General features: G+C 40.3%; 1 protein-coding gene across 2 annotated transcripts in view; it reads left to right on the forward strand.

Moving 5' to 3' along the window:
- KEA3 (K+ efflux antiporter 3) overlaps positions 1 to 12,227 on the forward strand; it is a 92,642-nt gene that overhangs the window by 27,392 nt on the left and 53,023 nt on the right. For both annotated transcript variants that reach the window (XM_077358700.1, XM_077358699.1), the window contains exons 5-6: positions 7,437 to 7,538; positions 8,414 to 8,491. In XM_077358700.1, the coding sequence (XP_077214815.1) occupies positions 7,437 to 7,538; positions 8,414 to 8,491 (180 nt within the window). The remainder of the gene's footprint in view (positions 1 to 7,436; positions 7,539 to 8,413; positions 8,492 to 12,227) is intronic.

Consider the following 12,227-nt stretch of genomic DNA (forward strand, 5'->3'; position numbering starts at 1 on the left):
TGTAACACAACCCCCCCTATACCCCCTGTATCCCACCCCGGCCCCTCCCTGCTTACGTATACGACCCCCCCCCCCCCCCCCCCTGCTTTGTTATTCCCATAACATCCCCCACCCTCACTGCCAATACGACCCCCGGCCCCACCCCGGTATCCGTAATAGCCCACACCCCTTCCCTCTTTCGTAACAGCCCACCCCCCCTTTTCCCTTCCGTAATACACCTCCCATCCCCCACTCCCCTTCGGTAACAGCCGGCACCCCTTACCCCCTATCCCATTCTTCCCTCTTTTGTTTCCAAACCCTAACCCTCTTTCCTTACCTCATGAATTAAATCTATAATAATATTCTCCTCTTCTCTCCTCGGCTCCAAAATCTTCTTGTTTAACTTTTTTATATGTCTTCGAGGATCTCTATGCCTTCGTTTCGTTGTGTTTCCTTTCGGAGTCGCGATCTCCATTATTAATTTCTCCGATCTCCATACTTGGAGTTGGCTTCTCTCGTCAGTAGGCCGATTGTTGTGGGTCTTTCTTACTTCATTTGTTATCACTATGGAGCCACCTGTCATTGTGGATCCCTCTCTTGGCATGACCACTGAGGTCCTTGCCCAACCCACCCCTTCGGCTTCCTCTTCTTCTTCTCCTAGCTTGGCACCTGTGGAGGGCTCCTATCCACAGCTGAGCACTGCCAAGCCTGATGGAACCAACTACCTATCCTGGAAAGTTGCGGTTGAGACCCATCTTCTTGGATGGGGCAAGGTCAGTTTCCTTCGTCAGGATCCTCCCCCGCCCAAGGATCCTACATATACTCGCTGGGAATAGGAGGACGTATTGATTCAGACTCTCCTTTGGCAGAGCATGACCCTTGCCATTTCTTCTACCATGATTCTGCTCCTGACCGCGAAGGAGATCTGGGATCACACTGCCTTGACATATTCTGGAGTTGAGAATCTCATGCATATCTGTGCCACGTATTTTGAGTGGATGCGTCTGCGCCGTGGTGACATGTGTCTTGAGGCTCACTATGGCCAGTTTGTCTCTTTGTGTCAGCAACTGGACATATTCATGCCCCTTACCTCTGATGTTACCGTTCTCCGCCGACAGCGGGAACAACTTCGAGTGGTGCACTATCTTGAGAGCCTGGGTCCTGAGTTCACTCATTTGCGTCATCAGATTTTGGTTCAGGCAACATTTCGTCGCTAAGAGAGGCCTACTCATGTGCACAATAGTGTCTTGGTGAGTCCCCATCACGGCTACCTGTTGACAGTTCTACTCTAGCTGCGTATGATGGCAGTAGTCTCCCTGTTAGAGGCGGTGGTTCATTTCCACGAGCTCGTGGTCGTGGCCGTGGCCGTGGTGGTTCGAGACTTGCTATACTCTTCACCTTGAGCTTCATCCGCCTCAGTACATCTCACGACAGCTTGCCCTCCGGCACTGTTGCGTATGGCCCTATCTCTGCACCGGTTGATGATTCCTTCAACTTCACTAGGGCGGATTATGAGGAGTTACAACGCTTTCTTCAGAGTGCTCACCATCCCGCGACCCGAGAGGGTCCCCATACATCAGAATGAACCAAATGAAAAGGACTATCGACTCGACTAACGACTCGGGAACGGAATGACACTTTGTGATGCTTCCCGAGTTCACAAGACTCACACTGAAAAGAGGAAACAGAAGCAGGAACTAATGATGTTTGCCTGAAGCGCTGAAGTGATGGGTGACCAAGGCGACAATGCCACTGAAAGACATCCACTGAACTATGTAAAACGGTAGGAGAAGTACTGCAGTCAAGGCGGTATAGGCCAGCCACCTCACGTCCCGATCCAATCGTCTTCCCAGTCTAAAGATCCTGAAACACACAATAAGAAGGGACAAAATGACTTGTTCAAAAAAAGAAGGGAAAATGAGATTGAGCAATCAAGATTCTTTGTAAGTTGACTAACAGAAAGTAAATTGAAAGGGGACTTAGGAATGCATAATACAGAGGATAATGGTAGGTGAGGGGAGGGTCACGTGGTGCCAATACCGGTAATGGGAGTAGTGGACCCATCAGCTAGAGTAATGGATTGAGAATCAGATGGAAATGAACGAAAAGAAGAAGCTGAGATGAGTTACCAATCATATGATTTGAGGCTCCTGAGTCAATGATCCAGGACTTGAGGTAGAGACTAAGGTCGTGGGCGAACTACCTGGCTGAGCAAAGCCTACATTGAAGGACAGTTCTCAGGTCTTCTTTGCTTTTAAAACTTTCCATGTTGAAATAAAGAATCATTTTGGTTGCAATCTTAAATGTCTTCGTACTGATAATGCGCGGGAGTTTTTCTCTGGTTCTCATGGCTTTCAGGAATATCTCTCCTCCCATGGCATTACACATCAATCCTCCTCTGCCTACACCTCACAACAGAATGGTGTAGCTGACAGGAAATTGCGATATTTGCTTGAGTAAGCTCGTACCCTTCTTTTTCAGATGCGGGTGCCTAAAACTTTTTTGGGGAGGCTATCGTGACTGCTTGCTTTCTGGCGAGTAACCTTCCATCTTCTGTTCTACGTGGTGATTCCCTATATCACACCTTCTATCCACAACATGATCCTTTTCCCTTTACACCTCGTGTCTTTGGGTACGTATGTTTTGTCCATCATTTAGGTCCTGGTCGGGATAAACTCGACCCTCGGTTGGAACGGTGTCTTTCTGGGCTACTCTCGTACCCAGAAAGGCTATCGCTGTTACCGTACCTGTCTGCGTCGGTGGTTTGTGTCTGCCAATGTTACATTTTTTGAGTCAGAGCCCTTCTTTAGTCCTCCGTCAGCCCCTGGTTCATCCAAGCTGAAGCTCAATGTGTCCGTTTCTCTCCCGGTGCTTCCAGACATTGTTCCGGTCCCACTACCATCACCTTCTGAATGTCTTGTTGGTCAAGTCGAACCCTGTGCTCCCAAATTGGCTCCACTAACTACTACAAAACACTATCAGCGGCGTCAGCGGCAGGTTAGGCCGTCTCCTTCTCAACTCGAGATATCGTCTTCACAGGAAGAGATCCTTTACCCTCTACTTAGGTATCCTTTCTTCCTTCTCCTATACTTGTATCTGACTCGCCTCTCGCCTCTCGAACTCGCTCTCATTCTACTGCACACCCTATATCTAATTTTGTTTCATATGATCGTCTAACTCCTTTCAAAAGCTTTGTGCTTTCTATGTCTTCTGCTGTGTTACCGCAGTCTTTGGATGAGGCTCTAGCTCACCCAGGGTGGCGTGTTGCCATGGACCTTGAGATGGGTGCTCTACATTCCAACGAGACGTGGGATCTTGTTTCTCTCCCTTCTAGTGCTAGACTTGTTGGCTGTTGATGGATATTCTCCATAAAATATTTACCAGATAGTACTGTTGAGCGATTGAAAGCACGTCTCGTGGCTAAAGGATATACTCAGACGTTTGGTGTTGATTACAATGAAACGTTCTCTCCAGTTGAGAAAATATCATCTGTTCGCGTTCTCCTTTCACTTGCAGTCAATCATGGTTGGCATCTTCATCAATTAGATGTGAAAAATGCTTTCCTGCATGGCGACCTTCATGAAGAGGTGTATATGGAGCAACCTCCAGGGTATGTTGCTCAGAGGGAGATGTCCTCCTCTGTCTGTCACCTCAGGAAATCTCTATATGGCTTGAAGCAGTCTCCACGAGTATGGTTTGGCACTGTTATGCGTTTTGGTTTGAGACAGTGTGTTGTAGACCATTCAGTATTCATTCATCAGTCCTCAGCAGGGTGCATTCTATTGATTGTATATGTTGACGATATCATCATCACAAGTAGTAATTCAAGGGAAATCCAGAAAAGGCTCAAATATTTTCTTAGGCTCAGATATTTTCTTGGGATAGAGGTGGCATACTCTTCTAGTGGTTTGTCTCTATCACAGAGGAATAATGTTATGGATTTGTTGGAGGAGATAGGAAATCTCGGCGTAAAACCAGTGGTTGCACCTGTGGATCCCAATGTAGAACTAGTTCCAGAAGAAGGAGACCTGTTGGAGGACCTTGGTAGGTATAGAAGACTTGTGGGCAAGCTCGTATACCTTACTGTTACTCGTCCTGATATATCTTATGTTGTTGGGGTAGTCAGTCACTACATGAGCTCCCCACGTACCTCACACTGAAATGCAGTGATTCAGATTATTAAATACTTGAAGGGTGCACCAGGAAAGGGCCTATTATTCAAGAGGCACGGTCATATGTGAATTGAACGATTCTCTGATGCTGATTGGGCTGGATTTCCTACAGATAGGAGATTGACTACCGGGTATTGTACCTTTGTAGGAGGTAACCTGGTGTCGTGGAAAAGCCAGAAGTAGGACGTCATTGCAAAGTCAAGTGCTGAGGCAGAATACAGAGCGACGGCACACATGAGTACAGAGATTATCCGGTTGAGATCACTTCTGTTTGAGATTGCTATTGTATCTTCTTCGCCTTCACAGTTGTACTGTGACAACAAGGCCGCCACCTATATTGCAACAAACCCAATTTTCCATGAGCGAACAAAGAACATCGAATTCGACTGTCACTTCATTTGTCCGAGAATTCAGAAGGGGGAGATATGTACTATATTCACTCGTTCTGTAGATCAGTTGGCTGATATGTTCACCAAGCCATTGAATAAAGCAAAGTTGAGCGATATTTGTAACAAGCTAGGAATGAATAATTTATACATTCCAGCTTGAGGGGGAGTGTTAGAATAAGCCTAGTATGGGCAATCTTGTCATTGTACTTAGTCTCTTATTATGTAAATAAGTCAGTGAGGGGGAGCCTAGCCCTAACTTACTATTCTCCTTTTCCTCTACCTCTCACGTAACATATATATGTGTGTGTGTGTGTGTGTGTGTCGTTTACTAAACGAGCTGAACCCGAGTCCAAAAATTAGGCTCGTCAAATAAACGAGCTCGCTGAACACGAGCTTTGTATAGTTCGGCTTGGAAAAGCTCGTGAACTTTTTAGGCTCGGTTCATAAACAAGCAGAGCCGAGCTGAGCTTTAAAGCTCAGATTATGTTCGTTATATATATATATATATATATATATATATATATATATATATATTTGTTTGATATCATGTTCTCGGAAAGTGTTTGGAGTTGTAAATTCCTGAGCCCGAACTTGATAACGAGCTTAAGCTCGGTTCATTCCATTTGATGAGCCGAGCCAAGCCAGGCTCGAGCTTGGTTGAATATTTGGCAAGCCGAACTCGGGCCCTATTGCTCTGTTTGGATGCCGGTAGATGTTGGGAGGATTTGGAGAAGAAGAAGTCAAAGGGAGATTAAAAGCAAATCAAAAGGGAATCAGTCAATGGGGTGATTGAGCTCAAATCTCCCAGACGTTGTTTGGTTGGGTTAGGAGATTTGTTTTGGGAAATGTTATCAGCACTACTGTATTTTAATGAGGGCACTCTCACTTTATTAAAAGTATAGTATGGCCCGCACCATTGGATGATCCAAACCGTCCATTAGATGGGCCACAGCCTAAATAGGTTGTGCCCTAAAAATTATTTCCACAGGTTGATCCTAACCGTCCAATCTATAGAGGGTTAGGATCAACCCTCTAACATTCAGATCGGAGGGTCAGGATTAACTTACGGAAATGATTTTTGGGGCACAACCTACATGAGTTGTGGCCCATCTAATGGACGGTTTGGATCATCCTATGGTGCAGTCTTTACCGTACTTTTAATAAAGTAAGAGTGCCCTCATCAAAATACAGTAGTGCTGATAACATTTCCCTTTTTTCTTTTTACAGGAATTTGCTAGCCACCTTCGCTGAGGCCGCTTGCTTGGCTTGTGGCCCATCCTTTGATGCAAAGATTGGAAGACGTAACATGGGGGCATGGGGGCAAAGGTGGCTAGCAAAAGCATAAAATGGAAAAAATAGTAATCATTACGATTTATTAGATTTGTGATAGAAGTTCTAAGTTTTAAATGAAAAATTACCGAAAAATGGAAACAAAGTAGGAAAATTACAAAAAAATTACGAATATGTGGTACTAACATATGACAATTACCAAAAAAACTACAGTGAAAGTTATAAAATTATGACAATTACGGAAAAATTAAATTTGCCTGAGAATTTCTCCCCTTTTTTCTTCGATTCAGAGAAATTCATCCAGCGAATTTTGAGGGTTCCACGTCACCAACAAGCGCCCGACATCTCCGGCGGTCAAACTCCCCAATTTCTTTAAATTCCCTACCAAGCAACCTTCGGCGAATTAGTAGAATTACATTCTCTGCTATTTTTCTCAAAAAAAGAGAACCAAAGTATTAAGCTCGTCACAAACCCGAGCCGAATTCGAGCCTTTGTTCAAACTAAGCGAGCCGAGCCCGGACGCCCCAAAGCTCGGCTCAGCTCGGCTCGTTTGCAGCCCTCCATATGTTAGTCGAAATGAGACCATCCCAATATTGCCTCCCTATGAATGTGAGAGTCCTCAATTTACAGTTTTTCCTTCCTCTTGATTTATTTTTAGGAAGTCACTCCACTGCTATGGGCGGTAAGGAATATATGTGAAGCTCCAAAAGAGATTCTTAAAGACACTTGTCTAAATGATCAAACTACAAATAATCCTATTGATCATTTACACCACTGATTTGTATCATCATGCCAATCTCTGGATTCTCCAAATAACTACAAAAGAAAAATGTAGATCCATTAGAAGCTGGTGCAGATCTAAGAGAGTAGATGTGTCTGGTGGGTTAGACAAATTGATGTGGAAACTGATAAAAGAAATTAAACTAGTGTGGCTGTGGCCGTGGGCCTGTGGCAGGTTGCACATATAAACATGGTCACTTTGATGGGCATTTTGTTAACTGTCTTGTTCTTAATGTGTCTTTGTTGGCAGGTGAGCTGGTATTGAATCCAAAATATCACATATCAAACATGAAAGCAGAATGGTTTAAAAATAATCTCAGTACTTTTTCTAGTGATTATTGGCTTGTATTCTATATTCTGAATTGGGATGAGGGCCATTGTTTCACTTTTAGTGTAAGACCTGTTTGTGGATTACACTGTCAATCATCACAGAATTAAAAGCATCAATTCCTATCTGTAGTATTTTTCAAACTAATAAGCAGCAGGTTGTCTTCTATTCCTAAAATCCAAGCGTTTTCAAATCAACAAACGACTTTTACACATACAAATAACATTCACCTACACAACTTAATATTGTTGACAAAAATCATCATTTGCATATTAATGTTGTCTCCTTAGACTCTTTGAATTTGTTTTTTGAAATCTGTGGTCTTTCCTTATTATCCTACATATTGAAAGCCTGAAAGGCTTGCTGGCAGTGCCGACGAGTCTGTTAGTTTTGCAATCTTGTTCTGAGATGTAGTAGTTTTTTAAATTTTTGGTGGGTAATATAGTAGGATGTTCCATGAATGTGAGGCCAAATTAAGTGTTTTTCGTTTTCTTGAAGGTTGTGCTCTCTACAATTGCTTTCACTGCGTTTGAGCTTCCACCTAATGGGGCCATTGGAACAAAAATTTTGCAGTTCCTTTTCCACTCAAGATCTGATCTGGTGAGTTGTATTATGTTGTGTTATTGTCAGTGTTGGTTTTAACTACGTCTAAGATGTTTTCTTTTAATCCTATAATGATGCATTATTATCTTTTCGATCCCATGGCGCTATGTTTTTTATGACTCGTTGGGACTTGGGACTTCCATAAGCTGCAATTGTGCCTTTGATTTGGACAAGGGAATTCAAATTAGCCAGATCTTTGAAACTCGGAGTCTGCTGCTCGACTTTGGCAGCAACTAGCTGAGAAAGAGAGTGGACTTCCAAGTTTTCCTTATTTGATAAACATTGAAGGAAGGTAACGAAAGAGCATACACGATGTTAAGCAGGCCCAAGTGGCTGCAAATGCAAACCTTAGAGTCCACTTGAGTTGGACAAATTTTATCTTCACACTGGATGAATAGGTTGACTACTACTAAAGATTCTAGAAAAGCCTAATAAAAATGGAAAGAGATGGAGATGTAACCTTATTACTCAATAATATTAAAAATTGGTAATCATTTTATAATTTTTACCTGCCTCTATAAGTCACATATCACTGTCAAGTAACATAATATTGTATATAATGAATGTATTGTGAAATAATGAAAGGCTGATCTTTCATAAGAACATAACTGAAATAGATACACAATGAGTATTTAGGGTCTACCATAAATACTAATTCTAAATTCAAATGAATAATTGTAATAACCGCAGCTGCAATTTCAATGTAAAGTGACAACACACAAATTGTGGACTGTCTGCCACAAGTAATTTCCAAACCAAGATTGTTGTGCTGACCGAGCCACAGACTATCTTGTACACTTTTATTTTATAATGTTTTTATTGGACTTCTTATCACTGCAGATGGCTTTCTTAATATTATCTTACTAATGCAGGTAAATATTAGAAGTGTTGATGAGGCTGTAGTGATTGGTGCTGCTCTTTCATTGTCATCTTCAGCTTTCGTTCTACAGGTGTGCAAACCTTAGATATCTAAGATAGACAATTTTTACAGTAAAGAGCAGAAAAGTTAGTTTGCACTTTTTGGGAATGTCTGAACCCTTATATGACTTCAATAAGTTTTGAGCAATTAGAAAGTAATATTGCAAATATGCCCTCTGTTCTTAATTTAATTTCTGTTGAGAGAAAAGAGTTAGAGAGAAAATAATGAGTTGAGAGGATCTCCCCCTCACTCTATTATTTTTATATTAGAGTTACATGTGCAAAGTCCATTATGCCCTTAGGCATATCACACACTCTAACACTCCCCCTCAAGCTGGAATGTATATATCATACATTCCTAGCTTGTTACAAATATCACTCAATTTAGACTTGCTCAATGACTTTGTAAACATGTCAACCAACTGATCCACTGAACGAGTAAACTCAGTTCTTGTCTCCCCTTTCTGAATTCATCGACGAATAAAATGGCAGTCCATTTCAATGTGTTTTGTTCGCTCATGAAACACTAGATTGATAGCAATGTGTATCGCAGCTTTGTTATCACAATACAACTGCGAAAGAGAAGAGGGACTAGAGCCAATCTCAGATAGAAGTGAGCGCAACCAAATGAGTTCAGTGCTCGTATGTGCCATTGCCTAGTATTCTGCTTCTGCACTGGATTTGGCTATGACTTCTTGCTTCTCCATGACACTAGGTTACCGCCTACAAAGGCACAATAACCCGTAGTTGACCTATCTGCAGGAGATCCAGCCTAATCTGCATCAGAGAACCCTTCAATTTTCATATGGCCATGTCTTTTAAACAGTAAACCCTTTCCTGGAGTGCCCTTTAAGTACTTAAGGATTTCAATAACTGCAGCCCAGTGAGAGGTATGAGGGGAGCTCTTGTATAGACTGACTAAAACTACCGCAAATGATATGTTTGGTTGGGTAACTATAAGATATATGAGTTTACCCACTATTCTTTTATAACTACCAGAGTCCTCCAATATATCACCTTCTTCTGGAACAGTTTCCATGGTTTTAAATTTCAGCCGAAATGTTTCCTTTCGACCGAAATATTTCGGTTTCGGCACAAACCGAAACGAAATTCACATGAAGTCATTTCTTTACAAGATTTTGCTGAAATTTTACCGAAGTTGAAATTTCATTTTTGGACTTTTGTACAAACTGTCCACTGAAATTTTAAAAATGTACACTGAAATGTTATAATTTCCACTGAAATAGCCGAAATTTCAACCGAAATAGCCAAAATTGACACCAAAATTTTAAACATTTCAGTCGAAATTAAAAAAAATAAACGAAATCATAATCATATTTTTAGATGATTTCGGCCGACACCGGAACCAAAATTTAATGGGTACAGGCGCTGGCTTGACCCCAAGATTGCTTGTCTCTTCCAGTAGGTCCAGGACATATTTCCTTTGTGATAAAGAAAGCCCCATAGAAGAACGTGCTACCTCTATTCCAAGGAAGTATCTAAGACAACCCAGATCCTTAGTGGAAAATTCTTTTTGTAAGAAGGTTTTAAATTTCTGTATCCATCTTGATTTAGTTCTTATGATGATGTCGTCAACATACACGATCAGCAAAATGCAACCTTCTGAAGAGTGATGACTGAACACTAAGTGGTCCACTGCACATTGTGTAACGACCCGGCTTCCATTGCTTGAGGTCGCTACCAAAAACCACAAGAATTTAAAAAAAAAAAAATCACAACAAGATAAATAGCGGAAGCAATAGATGAACTTAACAATCTAAATCCTTTCCATAAATAACATTATCAATACCAAATAATAACCAATTCTCAAATTTTTAAACCACCATCCTAAATTATTAAATCCAACCAAACAATTTTAAAACCAACTAACTAATGTCTTTAATCAAATGAGTAGAAATAAACTAAATTCCACTAAAAATGACTCTGTAATGACACCATGTCACTTCGAACTTTCGACACTGAGCTCTTCCCCAATCCCGCATTGGTTTCATCAAATATTCTCATTGGCAAAAGCCCTGTCTTTTTCACCTACAATGATTGTAGGTAACTAAGTCAGAGAGCAAGGTCATTTGAAAGACTTGAAAGATAAAAAGGAGAACAATAAATTCCATTATTCTCAAATCTCAATTCCTTCAATAATGACTAAACATGTTTCATATCATATCTCATAAATTTACCAAGTCAAAGAATTCTAAATATGGACAAGAATATAATAACTGAATGCAAGAATAAATGGCATGCAAATGAGTCACTCAGTAACCCCAGTGATCATGCGGCAATTCCCCAGTTTCTTTTCTCATTTACTTTTCGTCTCTTGGCTTATTTCAGCCTTAGCCAGCAACCACTGACCATCAAGGACCCTCCATCCCCTAATGGGACGTGATCCTCTCTAGGATTTCGCTTGGGTCACCTTATAGGTTCCACCCCTATATGCATCGTCAGCTAGATGTCGTACACTATCGGTCTGGGTGACTTCTGGTTTTAAAAAAAAACCCAAGGTTGGATCTAAGGGGTCTCCGTAGTCCTCCCTCCCATAATTTCCCACCTAATTTATGACATACATATGAATGCACTTGCGTACCTCTTCCTTCTCTACCATGAGGGGAAAATCGTTTTTCCATCATATCACAGTTATTTCCACATATTGTTACATTTATAATTATTTTCTATTTTACATATCCATGCTTCATTAACAGGTTTCTTGTTTAACAAAACTCAATTCATGCAAACTTTCGTCATACAATGAAATAAAACAAGTGCATCATCATCAAGACGAATAGGTAATATAATCACAACTACTATTTCTACTATTATCTAACAAATTTATCATCACTTGCCTTAACTTGCTGCCGATCGGATTTAACGATCCTTGAAGTTATGAGCGAAAAATTTCCTGCAACGAGGTCACAAGAACGATTTAGGTTCTCATTATTAGTTTTGTGTGACATCCTTAACTTTAGGTCTTCTTGTAGATTATCCCTAAGCTAGGTCCCTAACCTAGGTATTTTATCTTTTTATTTAACTTTCCAACCACAAACACCTTTTCTAAGATAATGTATTATAAGTAAAACCCTTTTTATCATGACTACACACCTCCAAAGTTTGACAGATGAAACCTAAAGATTTTTAGATAAGATGACGAAAGTTTGTGCGATTATCAAAAATGAAAACTGCTGTAAATCAGCGTTAAAAATAATAAAATCTTATTTACAATTTATTTTCATAATCTATATCTTGAAATCTGATGTGGCAAAAAACAGAAATTAAATACTCCAAATTTCCTAATAAGACGAAACTATTTTGTGCAAATATGAAAACTGTTTCTTGCTGAAAATCAGTGAAAACCTCTAAAAATTTTAGAATTGAAAGATTTATTCATTTAATATAATTTGTGTTAAAATCAATGTTAAATCCTTAATATTTTTTAATAAGATGAAGTAATTTTGTGTCTTTAATGAAAACAGACTAAAACTGAAACTCAACACAAATAAAGCCAGAAAAATCTGAAAATCTGGAATTAGGAAATATAGTAAATTAGATATTTTATTGCTGAAAATCAATGTCTAATTCCTTAAAATTCTAATAAGACGAACATATTGGTGTGATTATAAAAAATATAATTACTATCCAGTCAGTTCCTTAATCTGATTTCCAGCAACTTTTTATAATTATATTTCATTAGTAATAAAGTTTTCATTATATTTCACATGGTTTTTGAATAGGACGAAGTTCTTTGTGCCATTATCA

Source organism: Tasmannia lanceolata, unplaced genomic scaffold, assembly GCF_043159265.1.
Source record: "Tasmannia lanceolata isolate RefF3 unplaced genomic scaffold, GAP_Taslan_0.1 ptg000018l, whole genome shotgun sequence".
NCBI lineage: Eukaryota > Viridiplantae > Streptophyta > Magnoliopsida > Canellales > Winteraceae > Tasmannia > Tasmannia lanceolata.